The sequence below is a fragment of the Paroedura picta genome, chromosome 11, assembly GCF_049243985.1.
Source record: "Paroedura picta isolate Pp20150507F chromosome 11, Ppicta_v3.0, whole genome shotgun sequence".
NCBI lineage: Eukaryota > Metazoa > Chordata > Lepidosauria > Squamata > Gekkonidae > Paroedura > Paroedura picta.
In genome coordinates, this window is record NC_135379.1 from 20,435,480 (window position 1) to 20,455,052 (window position 19,573).

Here is a 19,573-nt window from a genome sequence, read left to right on the forward strand (position 1 = left end):
AAACATGTAGTAATGAGGTTTGAAACTTAAAACTTAAATGATTAATAGAACTGTCCGCAAACCAAAATACTTATTGCAATAGATATCACAAAAATTATAATGAAGGAGATGAAAGGGAAATTATTCTGCCCTATATATTAAGCTACACGATTGTCTTTGACAAAGGTACTTAAGCTATATGACTCATGTTTCCTTTTTTCCTTTTCTGTACCCTCGCTGTTTTTCTAAAATATATATTTTAAGATTAATCTTTGTGTCAGTTTCAAACATACAAAATCCAGAAAGAAAAGACATTTTTGAAACATTTTCTTTACTGAGTGTCTGCCAGTAATTTTATATTCCAAGACATAGTTGCATAACAGGTCTGCCACTGAATTTGAATAGAATAAAATCAGCTTCAATATGAAGCTGTTTGATATCAAACCCACCCCCCTCCCCCGCAGTGTTTCACATGCTAAATATCCTCAGCAAGTATGCATTTAAACATAGCCTTGAATGCATTAGAAACTATAACATCTATAATAATGCTGCATGTGGAACATAATTATCCGGGGGGAAACAAACAACTCACTGGTTACAACTGTATTTCTCTACTAGTTAATTTAAAAATGGTACAAAATCATGCAGAATATTAATTCTAAATACCTTAATTACAACACAAGGAATAAAAGTTTGCCAAACAGTTCAGTCCAACTCACCAATACTTCAAAGGATAGTACTGTGTATTACTAGCACAGTCTTCTTGTAATCCTATAGTGATAAAACCCACACTTTTTGGATATCAGCTATGCATTGGTGTTTTCGCTAAGCCTGGCAGCATATGCTGTAGATCCAGAATAAACTAACAGCCAAACCAGATGTGGGGGGACAGCTACATGTGTTATTCACATGTCTGCACTGTTCCTATACAGAACAGGGAAGTGTGATGTAGGGGTGGATATATATTTTGAGAATAAATGGAGGGACAAGAAGTTCAACTATTCCCCCACCTCACCTCCCCACACTCTACTGCTGCAGGCACTTTTCTCCCAGACCTGGGGAGAAGCAAGAATGCACAAGTGAAGTAAGGCAGCAGAGTTCCCCACACCCATGCAACCTTTTGTCATGACGGCAGGTGAGCACAGGAAAACGGTTGCGTCTGCCCACATAGCCTACCTGCATAATTGCTCCTGCACAGCTCTCCTTTATTTCAGCAGGGCTTGCATAGGAAACCTTCCCAGTGGATTCTGCCTGGCTATTCAGAGAGAAACAGCTTCCTGACAATCACCTTGCAGGCACAGCTGTTTCGTCAGAGTTAACAATCTCTGCTAACCCAAGAGTTTGAACACCCATGTCTTGCCCCAAAAACCAAATGCAAAATTACACACAAGTATGAAAGTAACATATATGCGTGCTACAGGCATGTACCGATTTCAAACAGCATCCGTAGCAATGAGTTGTCAAAGAAATGGGTATGATGCGCTCGTCTTTAAAGAGCAACTTCGTAAAAACTTCTTCATAAGGAACAAACTGAATATTCAGTCATTAGCCTGGTAATCATAAACACCCAAAGCAGCTTTTTGATCCCCAGGGGCCCAGCAGCTCCACTGTGCATACGGTCCACAAAGTCTGTTCCTCTCCTAACAGCAGATGAAGCTGATCCATGTTCACAGTTGCTTTGAATGGGAGAAACCGATTCCTTTCATTACACGGCAGAAGAACTAATGTAAAGGCTGCGTGTGCGCAACAGAGCACAGGCACAAACCTTTTGGCATCAACTCGGCTCCGCAGTGCTGCTGAATCATTCAAAGCATGTGCAGGGCATAGTTAAGAACATTTATCACCAGTTATGAATGGGAGAGGGGGGGAGGGGTACTACATGTTTTAAGCATCAGGCGATGACAATGGCTACTTCCAGCTCCGTGGCATTGGGCAAGCTGGAAGTCTAGAATATTGTTAAAACACAGGAGAGTTCATGCAGTTTGGTAAAGTCGTTATCTTTTTCACAGTTACAGTTTTCCTCTAGTCTCATTGCACTTTCGATTTTTCGGGGGGGGGGGGAAGGTCTCGACTCTGAAGTTATTCCAAATGAGAATGTGAGCTAGCTTCCTTTACTTCCTTTTGCCATGCTTCTTGTGCTTCTTTCGCTTCTTTGATTTATCCTTTGAAAACAAACAAAAATCAGAACTAAATTCATGGGTTTATGTTCAGCTCAGCTGATGACCGAGTAGTACGCAAAAACCTTTCACCAAAGGAATTTTTTAAATGCCACTGATACCATCCAAGAAAGTTAAAGTGTTGTACAGCAAAGGCAGGGTAGGATTAAGAAGAAGAAGAAGAAGAGTTGGTTCTTATATGCCGCTTTTCCCTACCCAAAGGAGGCTCAAAGCGGCTTACAGTCACCTTCCCATTCCTCTCCCCACAACAGACACCTTGTGAAGTAGGTGAGGCTGAGAGAGCCCTGATATCCCTGCGTGGTCAGAACAGCTTTATCAGTGCTGTGGCGAGCCCAAGGTCACCCAGCTGGCTGCATGTGGGGGAGCGCAGAATTGAACCTGGCATGCCAGATTAGAAGTCCACACTCCTAACCACTACACCAAACAGGCTGTTGGGTTATTGTTGCAATACTGTCTACCCACATCAAGAGAACATTAGCCTGATCTTAGCCGGATGTAAATACCTGCTAACATACTTCAAGGTGACACTATCATAGAGCGTTTACGCACTGGGAACTTGCCCCAGCTCTTGTGCAGGAGCACCAATTGGGGGCGGATGAGGCTCACCAGGCTAAATGCTCCCCTGTGAAGGTGCAGGAACAGGTGGGACAACCTGCCACGACTAATACTCTAGCCTGCAGCCCAGCATGAAACCTCCAGTACATAAATGGTCATATTGAGCATCCTTCCCTCCTCTGGTTCAGCTGCAGCTAGCCCCTTCCTGTAAGAGCCTCTTGTGGCGCAGATTGGTAAGGCAGTAGATATGCAGTCTGAAAGCTCTGCGCATGAGGCTGGGAGTTCAATCCCAGCAGCCGGCTCAAGGTTGACTCAGCCTTCCATCCTTCCGAGATCGGTAAAATGAGTACGCAGCTTGCTGGGAGGTAAACGGTAATGACTGGGGAAGGCACTGGCAAGGCCACCCCGTATTGAGTCTGCCATGAAAATGCTGGAGGGCGTCACCCCAAAGGTCAGACATGACTCGGTGCTTGCACAGGGGATACCTTTACCTTTACCTCTTCATAAGATTACACTGCCAGCCTAAGCAATCAACTTTTTCACTTCATCTCCCCAAATTCTCCTCCTTACCACAGTCCCCATTTCACATTTCCATGCAAGTGTCATAATCTCCAGCATAGCAAAATGACCCCTCCCCCTTCCTTTTTTCATCCTTGGAATATTACGTTGGATTCAGCTCCCTAAAGTCCCAACAGATATGTCTTAAATTTAAGAGTAACCTCAATATGTGCCAACAGGCACTGGCAAACCACCCCGTATTGAGTCTGCCATGAAAACGCTAGAGGGCGTCACCCTAAGGGTCAGACATGACTCGGTGCTTGCACAGGGGATACCTTTACCTTTACCTTTTTTTTAGCCCCTTCCTGTATGTCTAACACCAGGATTCAAGATTTATTTTGTATGTACTTAGTTATGGACAGAAGCATTGTGTACTGAATTCTAATTGTTCTGCCTTAAAAGTACAATGATGCAAATATAATTCATATATAAATAAAATTAAAACCTCCTTATTGCTCTACTGATAAGTGTACACAAAGCCAATGTTATCTACTTAGTACGTTTTTATCCTTCCCTGCCTACAAACTGATCAGGACAGGGCACACCTGCGTGTAGGCTGTGTCAGCACATACTGAGGTTCCTCTTAAATTTAAGATAAGTGCTTCCCAAAGGCTCTTGTTTGGGGAAAATGCTTACATTTTTCTCTTTTTCGTCATTAGTTTTCTTCTTTTTCGTTGGTACCTATGGGGTGGAATAGGAGAACAGAACAATGTTTTCAAACATGCTGACATGCAGAATGTGGATAATGAAGGCAGAAATCAACGACACAATACTAATATTTAGGTTGTCAGCTGACACTATGTTGAAAAACTGATATTATACAACAAATTATGCTATTAATTTTATTGTTTTATTGACTTGTTTTTAATTGTGTCCTGTGCCTCCCAAAGTTCTGCAGAGGTGCCAATGAACAGTTTTTTTAAAAAATGCTTAAAATAAATTTGAAATAATTGTGTCCTGTGCCTCCCAAAGTTCTGCAGAGGTGCCAATGAACAGTTTTTTTTTTTTTAAATCTGCCAAATATGTTCCTAGTACATTTGGACTGATGTAATGTGACTACCAACCTGTTCTGTATGGTCAGATTCTGAAGCAGACTCTGATGATGACAGGCCATCGCCACGCTCAGTTTTTATCCTTTTCCGGACAAGGGTTTTGCTGTCCTGCACAAAAAGGGCTATATTTTATTTACTAACAATCAGCAGACACCTTAAAAGCTCTAAAAAAAATCAAAGTTTGAATATGATTATTTTGATATATTCAAGAGCAACTGAATTAGAAACTGAAGCTGAAAACAAGAAAGAAGCCCAAGCTATATTTATGCCCTCCGTAGCTATAATTTCACTCCTGCTGATACATTTTGCAGATGAGTGAATTAATAGGACAAATGTGTTTCGCTGATTTCAGTGAAAAACAATTGTAAGGGGAACGAAATAAGGAAACAAAGGAGTTAATGGATTATATTCTGAGTGGATATAATTTTTTTTAATACAAAATTTGTATCCCATCTTTCTCCCCTAGCGCGGCTCATGGGGTCTTGTGCAGAATCAAGTACAACTCTACCCTGAACTAAATTAGCCCCTGAAATAAAATATGTTTATATAAAACAGTCTTTCGAGGCTCACGTAATCTCTCATGGGATATTAGCAGCCACATTCTTGTTTCCTGAAAGATTAATGCATGCAGCTGCTTGAGAAAGAACAAGGATATAATTAGTTTGGTATATTTGGTGCAGGCGGTTATTTTCCTTGCAAGATTCAACAGATCTGAAAAGTTGGTTTAAATATAGGTTATATTACCATTTGCTTTCAGCTGAATGCAGCAACTGAAAGTTATTCTATGGCATTCATCTTAACTACCAGTCACCTCTTGCCTGCCTGTCTGCAAGCCTTGTTTGTTTGTTTCAGCTGCCTCACCTAGCTGGGCTTCTGTCATGTCAACTCTTGGCTGCAGCTTCTGCTGAAGGAGGGAAGTATATGTTTTGCTAGGGGAGGCCTCTGAAAGCACCCAGGAACAAACAGATACGGAAACAGCACAAAAAGAGATGAAGGGGGGAGCAGTAGGAAAAGGACAGTATAGGAGGTGAACTGAGGAACAGGAACTTGAGGACAAAATATATACATGAGAGAGACACCTGAGGTGTTTGAAATACGGGTCCTGAAGATGGAATGGGGGGGGGGACTCACGTGGGATAGGCTGCGTATATCATGGAGATGATAGTGAAGTGCTAGGCAGGTACAGAGGGACGTACCTTTGGTTTTCTGACAGAGCGGTGGGCACAAATACAACATGGCTGCCATAGGAGGCAGAGCCAACTACAAAATGCAAGGGAGTGAGGTCACGTATAACCCTAATAGTAATCCTTCAACCTTTCAGGAGGCTTTCAGGAGGCGGCTCTGTTGAACAGGATTCCTTTCAAAATTAAAATACTGTTTTTAAAAACATTTCCTTTAATCCTCACAAAGTAATGCAGTGAAGATCTTTTGCACTGTGGTGACAACAGTTGCTGAAGCAACAACCAATCAGATCTCCAATGGCCAACTAGAAGTCTTTCAGGACAAAACCCCCAATAGGCCTTCTAAAAATGCTTGGCAGGTGCCAGGAAACGTATTGGCAGGTGACACGATGTTCATGAACCCTTGGGCTAAAGACTGGGAAGAGGGTGGGAAGGAAATGGGACTTAGAGATAAATGGTAAGAACTGCACCATAGGGAGTGATGAATTGTACAAGGATGCATATGAGCCTCAGCCTCACCCACCCCACAGGGTGTCCATTGTGGGGAGAGGAAAGGGAAGGCGACTGTAAGCTGCTTTGAGCCTCCTTCGGGTAGGGAAAAGCGGCATATAAGAACCAACTCTTCTTCTTCTTCTTCTTCTTCTTCTAAAACAAGGGAAATTGTGGGTCTGGGAGAAAGTACATGCAGAGCTTACAAATATGAGAGTCTATGTGCTGCTGGCAGGTAGGGACCCGTCAAGCGAGCAAGCTCAAGAGGCCATAGGAGGGAGTGGTGATGCAAGTAGCAAATGACTTTGAAATCAACTATATCTTTGTCACAGAAGTTACTTTTTGGAGCCAGACTGATATGATAGATCTGAATGTAACTTGATACGATCATGAGAGTCCAATTCAATTAGCAATTCAACAAAGAGACCAAGCAACAGACTTTTTAGCTAGAGATCTTGCCACCAGCTCAGCAACAAGGAGGCCCTGCTGGCTTCCACAGTTCAGAAGGTGTTTGGAAAAAATCCCTCTTTGTAACACTGAAAGAAACATTTCTGAAAATAGGGATATTCAAGTCTTGGGTATTTGGGCCTTGGAAAGATTAAAAAGAAACAAACAAAAGTACATAAAATCTTACCTTTTCTCTTTCACGATCTTCCTTCGACTTTTTATTTTTTAAGCTGTCCTGAATAAAAGGTTAGGTAGTTATTGTTTAAAATAAAATAAAATGGCTGACAAGTCCCGCCTCCCCTTTCCCAGTTTCCTTTGCTGAGCAAATAAGTGACTCCTTGATGAGGACCTCAAATCAGTCCTCCTTATGCCTTTCAAAGGACTTGGGCTGAAAGGCCTCAGTATGCTCCCAGCAGCAAACTACTCCTTCCCATGCCATCCAACCACTCTGGAGCTTCTCCTCCCCAAATTCTTCATTTGCCCTTGGGGCGACTTTCTTATAACCTGTCTCTCTTCCTGAGAAACAGAAGCAGGTATGCCAAAGCAGTAGCCTAGTGGAAGATTCAACCCTGCCGGGCTAAGTCCACAGTATAAATCTGAAATATATAATAAGCAGTGGTTCTCAACCTTGGGGTCGCGTGGCCCCTTCCCCTGGGTTGCCAGGTTGCCCACTGCCGCCGCAGTGGCAGTGGCGGCCGGTGGAGGCGGGTGGAGGCAGTGGCTGGTGGAGCCATAGCAATGGCCGTCTCCATGCTGCCTCAATTTTTGCGCACCTATGCAACTGCGTGCACGCGGGCATTCTGTGCATGCACACTGCCGCCGCCGCCGCCACCACCGTCTCAGCAGCTGCCGCTGAGTTGGGGTCGTGGCAAAGGTAAGATTGAGAACCGCTGCTCTACAGTATCTCTGAACTATTGCTAGATGACTTAATGGGTCATTGCACTGTACCTTGCTGTCCGATTCACAATCGGGATCAGAACTTTCAGAAGACTTCCGTGAGGCGTGATATTTCTTTTTCCTTCTCTTTTTTCCTTGTTTCTTATCCTGGTCACAAACAAGAAAACAGTTTGCTTTTAATTCACACTAAATTAGTATCTTATTATTCAGCTGGAAATAAAAAGCATAAACTTGTAGACCAACGATTAGCAGGGCTTATGCAAATTCCTTAGATTGAAGTTGCCTTTCTCAAATGGAGCATTATTGGACAAAGGCGGCATCAATCTATCATTTGCTGTTTTCTTAAACTTCCCTCATAGATTCAACTCAAATATCCAAGAGGCGGTTTTAGAATTTTTAATGAGGAAATCAGCATAATCCCCAATACTGCCAAATAAGTACTATTAAACAGAAATGCAATAATGAACTGTAACAATGACAAATAAAATGGCATTTATTCATACCAGTAAAAAAAAGACCCAATGTCTGTTTTGACTAAACAGCAACTCAATCCATTCTATTCTATTTTTCTTTCTTTAAGTTCTACGTTTCAACTAGTTGCCAGGAAATAAATGTTGTTGATATAACTGAAATATTTAAAGGGCTGAGTTATATCAAGACCTGTTAAATTAACTGACACTTCCCCCGCACCTTGATTTGTGGTTTTGGCCCCAAATCCCTTATGTAAGCATATATTTACTGATTTAGATGGGATAATTCCTTCTGAAGCCTAAGGAAGTTGAAATAATCAGAGCGGCAAGACCTTCCCTCCTTCCATTAGTGTGTTCCTCTTTTTCATTTTGCCAAATGATAACACTACATTAGCCTTTTTGGGGGGGGGGCGATGTTCATGTAATGATTAACCTGTAACTTCAGCATAAACAGCTCTCCATTTAAAAATAGCAAATACTGTTCCAAATCACAAAGGCCAAGCATCTTTTGTATTCTGAGATTTAAGATGGGGACCTAATCCATAGGTTCCCATTTTGTGAGCACCAGGGGGATTTTCATTGATTTCCTTGTGCTCCAGCTCTCTTGTTCCTGCCTTTGGTGGGAGAATTTTTAAAGCTGTTTGATACGTTATCCTCAGCTATCCATAAATTTCCTGACAGATGCAGATCAGTACATCTGCTTTCAAGTAATTGGTTGGGATCCGGTGACCGTACGTGATCTACTGAACAAGCATTAGGAGCTTTTCAACCTCCCCTTTCTAACCAGAGCTTAGTTAATGAGACTCTAAGAGTGGCACTGCACACAATACAAAGAGCTACCTGTTTAAGAAAAAACAGACAGCTGCCCCTTGCATACAGATCCCTGTGAATGTGTTTAGGATGCTGGCTTGAAATACTGTCTGCTAATTTAGAAGATCACTGGCAAATTTCATTCCAAACAAAGTGATACTTGGGTCAGAGTTGTATTCAAATACATCAAAACTCCAAAGTGCAAGGAAGACTTGCGCGAGTTCATGGAAAGTACACACAAAAAGGTAAATCTGCAGGAGCAGTATTCTTACCTCATCTTCAAAATCAGAAGAACTACTGGAAGAATCAGAACTTGATGAGGAAGAGGAAGATGGAGACAACTTGACCAAATACAACAAAACGTAAATTTGTGAGATGCAGAATTGGTATACACAGTCCAAGAAGGAAAAAAAAAAATATCCCTACATATATAAAAACTACACTGCATTTCAAAAACATAGTCTAGTTGATATTCTTAAAATTAAAGCTACATCAGCTAGATTTTTGGCCAATATTAACTATTAAGACAACAACAACATATATAAAAACTATCTTCTAAAATTGCAGTTCTCTTCTCGGAAAAAAGTTAACTATTTCTCTAAGTTTCAATATATTTTATAAAAAAACCACTGAAATCTTTGCTCACCCTACTGGATTTTTTCTTCTCCTTCTTCTTTTTCTATAAAAAAAAAAAAAAGGGAAATTTGACCAATTAGTTGGGCATGTACCGCCACTGAAGGCACTACCTTTTAAAACATGTTCTATGGAAACAGAGGTATTACTGCACTGACTAACGACAGCCCTCACAACAGGCACTTCCAGCTCCTGTTGGCCCTGAATGAATTTGCTAAAGGCCTTTACCTCTTTCTTTCGTGAAGTGCTCTCGCTTCCACTTAACAATTTCTCCCTATGTTTTTCCAGTTCTTTCTTCCAGTTCTGAAAAGCATTGAAAGGAATTATGAATCATTCTCATAATAACCTGTAATGATCTCCAAAGCAACATTAATACGACAGACATCACCTTTAGGCAATATATTTCCCCCCAGTTTGGGGGGCTATAGACAGAGAACAACACTTTCCTGTAACAAGCCCATTAAGTGAGAAACTAATAGTGCCATCCTAAACAGAGTTGCATCCCTATATGTCCAACTGACTTGTAAGAGGGTAACTCTTTACATGTAGACCCTAGAGGCATCATAGACCAGGGGTAGTCAAACCGCAGCCCTTCAGATGCCCATGGACTACAATTCCCATAAGCCCTGACAGCATTTGCTGGCAGGGGCTCGTGGGAATTGTAGTCCTTGGACCTCTGGAGGGTTGCAGTTTGACTACCCTGTCATAGACGTTTTAAACCAAAGAGCTGAACATCCCCGAATTCCCATATGGATGACAGTCTCTTTCAAGAACACATTCTCAAAACTCTGTTTTTCATGTCAGCAGAAGCTGCTATTATTATTATTATTATTATTAGCCAAGCCTGTTGCAGGAATACAACAAGCGCCAGATTGGGAGGGTATGGAGTGGAAGAAGTCTGAGGACGGCCTTCCACTCTCCCCAACACGTACTCAGACAAAGCATGCAAAGGAAAAATCATTATGAATTAGCTTCTATTTGGTAGAGGAGGGGTTGCCATTGCTTACCCCCATGTTGCCTATTCCTTTGGACATTCCAATGAAAGAAACAAGGGCCTGGATCCACAGATAGAAAGAGGGGCCATTTTCATCAATTCTTCCTTATCATAACATAACAGACCTCTTGACCCACCCAGCTACTCCTGAAGGTCCCTGCCCACATAAGGGAAGCATTTTAGAATGCAAGTGGGGGGGGGGGTGTAGAGCAGGAAAGCTGCGCTTCACAAACAGAAATCCTTCTGTCCATAAAACTTGAAGGACTCCTCAGCTGTGATGTCCTTTGTGTTTCTGGCCCGAACTGCCTGTAGTTACCAAACCTCAAGAGGTATGATAAGTTAGCAGTGTTGTTGCTTCTTGTCAGAACGATTTAAAATGCACTCAAAAGGAATTTCCAGAATCAGATTTGAACACAACCCTTGAACACAACCCTTGCCTCATACTTCTGAAAGAAGCCTGCAAAATGGGGGCCCAGCAAACGACAGGCAGCTACTTCTGAAAATAGCAACACTCAGTCACAATGACGGAGAAGCGAGAGAAGGAAACAAATAACACTTTCTGCTGTGGCTTCAAAACAAATGCAACAAAAGAATTAGCAGATGATTGGGGAAGGGTAATTGTAAAATTAATGCTATTATGCTAATGATGGTAGAAAGGAAAAATGTACCAAGACAACCAACCTCGTTCATCTTTTCTTCAAATTCTGCTAAGGCCTTGGAGCCCTTCTTCTTCTTCTCCAGTTGTTCTTTTACTTCTTCCCTTTAATTAAAAAAACCACTCATTTACACAAATCTCCAAGGTATCTAGCTGCACACTCCAGAAGCCTGACATTTAGATATGAAGTATATGAGAACGTTACAGTTAACCATGTTTGCGTGGAATAGATCCTACATCTCTGTTGGGACTTTAGGGAGCTGAATCCAACGCAATTTTCCAGGGATGAAAAAAGGAAGGGGAGAGGTCATTTTGCTATGCTGGAGATTATGACACTTGCATGGAAATGTGACATGGGGACTGTAGTAAGGAGGGGAATTCTGGGAGATGAAATGAAAATTGGGGGCTTAGGCTGGCAGTGTAATCTTATGAAGAGTTACTGCACTGTAAACGCAATGGTTGAGTTTAGGTTACCTGTTCAGTTAGTTTGGAAAATGACTCCTAGAGGTACCCATCGAACTGTATTTCTTTGCAAAAGTGGATTGTTTGAAGAGAGCCCATTTATCTTATAGTGTGTCAAGAACATGCTAGAAAAGAAGCACTGGGCTCTGTGACTTATGACTCTTATAAACTCTGGCGTTGATATGGCTGCAGCCTAATTCACAAATAATATCTAGATGAGTACGCATTTCTTCACTAACATGAAAAGACAGATCAAGTTAGATTGGAAACAGCTGGATGAAATGAGGAACCATAACTAGGTGTACATCATGGTCATCAACCACAAGTCTACTTCCATCAGCGATCCCCCTTGCTAAATCAGAGCATTCTTATATAAACACAAACCTTCTTAGTCACCAGAATCACAATAATTTGATCCGGACTCACTCTGCATATTACAGTGAATGGGACAGAGGCTTCTATACTGCCAAAGAGCATTATGGAGGGCATCTGGAACACAGCTACTTTTGAAGAAGAGTTGGTTTTTATATGCCGCTTTTCTCTACCCAAAGGAGTCTCAAAGCAGCTTACAATCGCCTTCCCTTTCCTCTCCCCACAGACACCCTGTGAGGGAAGTGAGGCTGAGAGAGCGCTGATATCACTGCTAGCTCAGAACAGCTTTATCAGTGCTGTGGCAAGCCCAAGGTCACCCAGCTGGTTGCATGTGGGGGAGCGCGGAATCAAACCTGGCTTGCCAGATTAGAAGTATGCACTCCTAACCACTACACCAAGCTGGCTCTTCTATAAGAGGAAAAAAGTTATCCTCCCCCTACATACCACGTTGGTCTTGGTCTATTCAAGTAGTCTTGTATGGTAGGTCCTGATGATGGAGCAGGCCCTCGTGATCGAGCCATTGCTATGGGATTCATATAAGCCTGAAACAATGACAAAGCAAGACATGATATAAGTGGAGTCATTCTCTTCTTTAAAATAGAAAGCCTTCTTCATTAAAAAAAATAAAAAGGCTTCTGCAGGCAACTTGCCAAACCATGAAACGCAACCAGTTGATAAACTGAAAAAATCCTGAGGGAGGGGGGCTGTTATCTTGACACACTGGGCATCTCCTTCAATAACTCTTGTACCCATCCCTACATCTAGGAACAGAGATCACATAACAACGCAATTGTGCACAAAGGGAAAATATATCTTCCATTGTAAACCTGCTGCATACCAGAGATGGCACAGATGAGGCTATTTAATTCCCTACCACCTCTCCTCCTGGGGGGAGTAGGGGAGTAGCCAATTCTGAGAAGAGAAGAGCAAAAAAGTTAACTGGCTTTTCTCCTTGTTTTAATCTGCCTATTCCTGAGCTGGGTTTCTCAATTAACGAGGTTGCCATCAACTGGGTTAGAGCATTGATCTATCAAAGCCAGGGTTGTCTTCAGTGACCAGCAGCAAGGAACAGAGAAAGCTGGTGATTGAACTGGGACCTGCATAAAAAGCAGATGCCCTGCAACTGATCTATGCCCTCCATTTTCTTAAATGCCTGTTAAGGCTTTTGTTAAACAGTGTGCAATATTTGTTAAACAGTGTGCAAATGCATGTGCAAATATATCATTCAGATACATATGTCAGAGAAGGATGTCTGATTGTCACTTGCTGTGAAGGTTCTCAACAGCAAATCTGGTTTGCTGATGAATGTAATGTATAAGAATAAGTAGTTTTATGCATTTATTTCCCCCCTGCTCACTTATATTCCTAGTAACTTTACAGTTCTGTACCTCTATTTTATATTAATAATGACAGATGTATATTATTCACTACCCATCACAGAATCCTGACAAACACTGCACTGACCTTTGCTAATCCAAGTCTAAAATACACAGCATTACAAAAAGACCAACTCTTTTGGGAGTTTCTCCCTCCCCACATGAGCCGACTTATTTTCTAATCCAGCCCTGGGGGATAATGTTGTTTGTAAATATGTTAATCAAGCAAATAGAGTTCTGCATGCAGACAGTAGCTAACTCAAATGAATTTAGAGTCTAGGCTGACTTGCTCTGCCTTTGCCAAAAAAAAAAAAAAAAAGCATAACACCATAAGAAGGGATTGTTGCACCCTAAATATCTTTACATAACTAACTTTCAATATGAGATCTCAGGGGGTCTACCATCATTTGACATGGGATGGGGGTGGAAGAAGAGGTTATTCTGAAGAGAGTCCTCTTCCTGATGATTCATAACACAAAGCATAAAATGAGCACACTTCCAGGCTGTGCTAAGGGCAACAAATGTTTCAAGATGAACCCTAAGCAATTTGATGGAACATTATCTTTGCCCCTATAAATATTAGTAATGCCTGCTCATGTTGAAGGGATTTCTCAGCTGCACTAGAAGAAAGCTCTGGGATGTAGCAGATAAGTACCCATCCGCAAATGAAATCAGAATTCTCAGGCAGCTCGTGCATTATCCTGCAAGGCAGAGATAGTCAACCTGTGGTCCTCCAGATGTCCATAGACTACAATTCCCATTGCTGGCAGGGGCTCATGGGAATTGTAGTCCATGGACATCTGGAGGACCACAGGTTGACTACCCCTGCTGCAAGGCATCCTCTATTGCACAACAAAACTAGAAGGCCTTTGGCCACGGCAATAAAAGTTATCCACCCACCCACAACAAAACTAAACTCAGCACTGGTCTCCCAAATAACACATTTCTCAGATCTCACCCCCCCCCCCCCGCTGAACATGCCAACCAGAAACAACAGGGTTAGGCAGAGAGGCCAGCCCGCAGCCCGCCCCGACTAGTCTTCAGGGACACCCTGCTGCTTCCTGCGAAGGGTCCTTCCTTCCTTCCAGCCACCCCATTGCTTTGGGGCAGGATAAGCTGCCACTCGGGAGGAAGGCAGCCTCCTGCTCGACACCTCTCAGCCCCCAAAGCAGCCCCCACCTCGGGCCCCCCAACCGAGAGGAGGGGAAGATTTGCAGACTGCATGACTGACGTCCCGCCCCCCCCAGCTCACCCCCCCCCCGGCGAGGGCCTGCCCGTGCCAGCCCCCCTCGGCTCTGGACCCCCCATAACCAGCAGGCACCGTCCGGCCCGGGCAGGCCCCGGAGGGTCTCACAAGCCGCAGGGACGACGCGCGGCCCGGCTCACTCACCACCCGGTTGTCCCTTTTCCCCATGGCGCGCCGAGCCCCCGGCGCCGACCGGCTCCCCACCACACCGGCCTAGCTGGATCCCCCCGCCCGGCCACCCGTCAAGAGCGAGCGGCGAAGGCAGCGACCGAGCATGCGCAGTGCCCGCAAGCATGCGCAGTAGCAGCCGAGGAAGCCGTCTGCCTCCACCCCCCTCCCTCCGGATCTCGCCTGTCGCGTCCCGCCCGCACTGGGCGCGTGGAGGAGCGCGAGGGTCTGTAGTCGGAGAGGTCCCCAGGGGGGAAGGGGCGGTCATAGCGCGTGACTGCAGGCCGGGGGGCAGACCCTGCATTTGCCAGCCGAGCGGGTACCTCTTTGCTAACTGGGGAAACCTTTGGTCCTCCAGATGTCCATGGACTACAATTCCCATGAGCCCCTGCCAGCCTTCGCTGGCAGGGGCTCATGGGAATTGTAGTCCATAGACATCTGGAGGACCACAGGTTGACTACCCCTGCTTTGGGGGACCCGCTCCTGTGAAGCTGGGAGCTCGTGTGCCCGCCCCCGAGCAATGCAGCCTCTTCATTGCCCCCCTTAGAAGAGATGACGACCATTGGGATGGATGGGGGGCGGGGGGGGGGACTGCTGCAAATGTCTTTGAGCCGTCCGGCTTTCTGACGACCGACTGCAGCAGAAGCGACCTGCCCCGCCTCAAGCAGCTTCGCATTGAGATGCTAATATGGGAAAGGGCTTGGATTGGGAAAGTCCTGGCGATTTGAGGGTGAAGCCTGGAGAGAGACTTGGTTGGTCTTAAAGGGGCCGCTGGACTCAAACTTTGTTCTACCTCACAGGGTGGTGGTTGTAAGGAACTATGCTGCTCTGTGCTTTGAATCTCTGATAAGGAGAAAAGTGGGCTATTAATAAATGAATGCACGCTATGCATTTGGGGGCTGCAGACCTGGTTGCCCATCAGGGAGAAAGCATCCGTCCTATTTGAGGTGATATCCGGAGTGCAGCTCCCAAATACGTAGCTGTTCACACGTATCTACCAAACACCATCCAAAATAACAGTTCCTGGTAATCAAAATCATAACTGCTAACTTTGATTTATTTAGAAACTTTTTTTTTTTTAAATATAAGATAGGTAGCCTTTTCGAATTTAGGCAAACAAGGCTGACAAGTAGTCATGTCAGATGAACAACAGAATTAAAGTTCATCAAATTATGTGCCAATGTCTTTGATTTCCAGAACACACAAAGCCCACAGCTATAAAAGACATAGGTGCAAAAATGTGCCATCCTTGTCCAGAGCAAGCCTGAAGGAGCATATATGGGAGATTGCATTTCACAAATCAGTACGGCTTATAATTAGGATGGTGCAGTCCAATAAAGCTAGATACAAAGGCATAAAAGAATTCCCCACTAGCGGCGAATGTGTTATTTCTAATCTGGATTAATGATTATTAGTCGATCAGGGATACAAGGGGTGACCTTATGTAGGTGGCACAGGGTGTATGGCACTGTGGTGATGGTGAGGAAGATGGAAAGTACTATCAGCTGCAGCTGACTTATGAAAACTGTAGGGTTTTCAAGGTAAGACGTGTTGAATGGTTTTGCCATTGCCTGCCTCTGTGGATTGCCTTGGATTTCCTTGGCAATCTCCCATACAAATGTATAGTAGATCTCTTATTTATGTCCTCTCAACTCTAATTATTTATTATTTGGTGGGTTAAAATAAACATCTGTTGGCTTTTGTCTGCCTTTTCAGTATGCAGCCCTGCATGGAAGGATCCATGGAGCCTGGAGAAGATTCTAAGCCTTCTCCAGGGTCAAAAGCCATGTCCTGCCCTGACTCTGATGAATAATAGTCCAATTTAAGTCAGGTTTAGGCCACCCCTGGCACATGTGCCCAGGGCAAGGCACAATACTGTTTTGCTTGGCACCCAGGGCCAGATCTAATGGCAAGCAACCAAGGCATGGGCAGCACTCCTGGAGCAACAGGCATGGCTCTCGGGACAGCACAGCCATTAGCTGAGTCCAAAACAAATCCCCAAGATGACAGCAGCACTGCTAGGGCTTGGCATGTGCCAAGTATGTCTGGCCAAGTACAATCCACCTCTCCCCCTGCCCTCTTTTTCCTTTGCTGGCACACCACCATCTTCACAGGGAGATGTGACTTTGTTTTCTTGGCATTTGGAGCAAAAAGCTGCCTCCCTGATTTCAGTAAACACAGACTACCGTTTCCTCAACCCTAGGAACTGGTGTCGCCTACTGCAGTGGGTATGAGATCTGGAGAAGTTCACCGGTTTGAATCTTACCACGGCTGCAAACTTACCACTCTCTCTCAGCCTGTTTCCCAACTGCAGTCAGTACTGCTCTACCTTACAGAGTAGTCGTGTTACGGTGATAATATAGAATCATGGAGTTGGAAGGGGTCATACAGGCCATCTAGTCCAACCCCCTGCTCAATGCAGGATCAACCTAAAGCATCCAGGCTGAGTATCTGATCAATTGTTGCTTGACTGCTGGTGACGGGGAGCTCACCACCTCCTTAGGCAGTCGATTCCACTGCTGAACTACTCTGATTGTGAAATCCCCCCCTCCCCAATGTTTGGCTGGTATTGTTCTACACATAGTTTGAACCCGTTACTGTGGGTCCTATCCTATATTCACAATATAGGTGAAGTGATTTGAATACTGAAAAAACTACATATGTTAAGTGTTTAACTTGGTGACTTATTGTTTCTTAGTCCTTCCACTGAGGTTTTTTTGGGGGATGGATTTGTTCATGGATTCCAAGCAGATTTGGACTTCAACACCTTGTTTTTGAGAGATATTCACCATAACCTCATTGCTGTAGTGAGCTTTGGGCACTAAGTATACACATAGGTATATGTGTAAATAGTGGAAGCACAACTGAGTTGTTCATCCTGGATCTGCATATATTATTGTCTGAAATGAGGGTTCACAAAACCCTGCTGGGTGGGTGGAGATGCGCGGAAATGCAAGTGATCCCAGAGAGATGTGAGAGCTTTCAATGAATTTTGATGGTATATGTAGGAGAGGGGACATGGCTCAAGTAATTCAGTATATCCTTTATTGTCTTCTCCAACTAAAGGATCTTAGGTGGCAGGGGGAAAGACCTTTTTCTGGAAGGCTGCTGCTGGTCAAAGTAAATGAGGAAGTAGGAAGACCAGCGTAAGGCAGCTTCATATGTTCCTATTTATATTTTTAAAAGCAGGGTTCTTGTGCACTTCCTGTATTTCTACACATCAATAACATTTTTATGAATTAGGAAACAATGCGGGAAATAGTATGCATGTTACAGTGAATGCCTAAAATTGAGTGTGGTTTGGCAATCCCAGCAAATTTTGTGAATGAAAGAAAAATAAGACACATTTTCAGTCTTGCATTTGCAAATGCAGTTAACAAATTACTTGTAAGATATGAAAGTACTTTCCAGAAAGCTTCCTAAGCAAAAATAGAGCAGAAATGTGCATTCTGGCAATTAAGAAAATAAACAAAATATAAAATATGATTTTACAAACGTAAATAATGCCGTAAGGACTACACCGTAGCTCAAAGTATCATGAAAAAACACGCAAGTGCTCCATATTGTCAAATTTAAGTATTTAATATGCTTTACTTGCTGCATTGGCATTTATTGCTGTATTTTGAGATAGACAGCATCTCCCTATAAAAGTGAAGCAAACATTGATATATACAAAGAAACTTCTACTTTATTCATTTCAAAATTTGTTGTACCATTGGGGGGGGGGGACAAATCCAAAACCCCTGATAATGAAATATTATATTGATTTCTCATATTGAGTCCTCGACATCTTACCGTAAATACAAACAGAAAAGCATCTAGTTCCAAGCCTGTGCTTTATATATATATATATGAGAATTTAGTCTTTTACTAACACAATCCACCTAAACTGGAGCACTCCAGTTCTGACAAATTATACGAATAATGCCATGCTGAACAGAATTCCACCTTCTAAGTCCATTGGAGGATGGCATTGTAAAAGTTTACCTTTTCCCCTCTTGTCTCCTCTTAAGGCACTTGTGTGAGTTAGTGACTGCAATGTTGTTCAGAATGCGCTGGCATGATCCAGTTTTAAGATGGACTGAGAGGTGCTGTAGGAAAGGTAGGCCGATATTTGCATTGCAGCTTTTATATGCCGTTTTGTCTCAAGGTGAGAGGACACTGTCTACCTGAAGCACATCGACTTGCATGCATGACTTCCAAAGAGCGACATACTTCCCCTGCCAGGCTGGTGAGAGAGCACCCCCCTTCCACACTAGCTGCAGGGGAAGATTGCAAACTGTATGGTTGGTGAGCCTCACTGTGGTGCTGCCACAGTGCTGCCATCACAAATCTGCTGATGGTCCTTAAAAATATTCTCCTGGAAGCTTCCCTGCACTTATTTAGCTCTACTATGGCTTATGGAGCTCTCATGGCCAACCTCTGTAGAGTTACATCCATCTCTGTCCATTTAATTCGATGTACATAGGGGGGTGTTTCTCTGCCTAAGGTGGCATTGCAAATCAGCTTGAAACCGATCCATTAGGTTTAATTGGCTTATGGATTGTGCTGCCTAAATGTCAGTTTATGTGCCCATCCATATAATAAACTGGTCATGGTGAAAAGCAAGCAATGCTGTATGCTTTAAGGGATGGGAAAACATGTTTTGACACATTTCAGTGGTCTAAATAACTTTCAGTTTCATCATTGGCTGGTGATCCCTGGCCCCAAACAAGTACCTCGATCCTCAACGAGGGCCAGAACTTTTTCCATCCTGGCCCCCACCTGGTGGAACGAGCTCCCTAAAGAGATCAAGGCCCTGCCTGAATTCTCACAGTTCCGCAGGGCCTGCAAAAGGGAGCTCATCCACCAGGCATTTGCCTGAGACCGACCACAGGTCCCTCCCACCTCTGACATCCCCTCCATGGCCTGAAGCAGCCTGACCTCTCTAGGGAGTTTAGCTTGTTATGTTGTTATTGTTGGGATCACTGAAGTTGTTGTTTAGAACCTCTGTTGGGTTGTTATTGTTGTATATTGACTATATTGTATGTTGACTCGTTCCATGTATCCCCT

At 43.6% G+C, this 19,573-nt stretch overlaps 1 protein-coding gene across 1 annotated transcript; it reads right to left on the bottom strand.

Moving 5' to 3' along the window:
* Positions 1-293: 293 nt before the first annotated feature.
* Positions 294-14,634, bottom strand: FAM133B (family with sequence similarity 133 member B). The gene is made up of 11 exons (XM_077302776.1): positions 14,498-14,634; positions 12,176-12,273; positions 10,924-11,002; positions 9,477-9,551; positions 9,262-9,294; positions 8,888-8,956; positions 7,387-7,482; positions 6,626-6,673; positions 4,334-4,429; positions 3,906-3,950; positions 294-2,141 (listed from the first exon to the last, which is right to left on the bottom strand). The coding sequence occupies exons 1-11, from the start codon at positions 14,519-14,521 to the stop codon at positions 2,091-2,093; spliced, it is 714 nt and encodes a 237-aa protein (XP_077158891.1). The 5' UTR covers positions 14,522-14,634; the 3' UTR covers positions 294-2,090.
* Between the last annotated feature and the right edge of the window lie 4,939 nt (positions 14,635-19,573).

Coding starts and splice junctions, on each gene's coding strand:
- FAM133B (XM_077302776.1), bottom strand. CDS start 14,521: ATGGGGAAAAGGGACAACCGGGTG. Junction 9,552..10,923: donor TTGAAGAAAAGATGAACGAG/GTTGGTTGTCTT, acceptor AATGCTTTTCAG/AACTGGAAGAAAGAACTGGA. Junction 8,957..9,261: donor AGAAGAAAAAATCCAGTAGG/GTGAGCAAAGAT, acceptor TATTTGGTCAAG/TTGTCTCCATCTTCCTCTTC.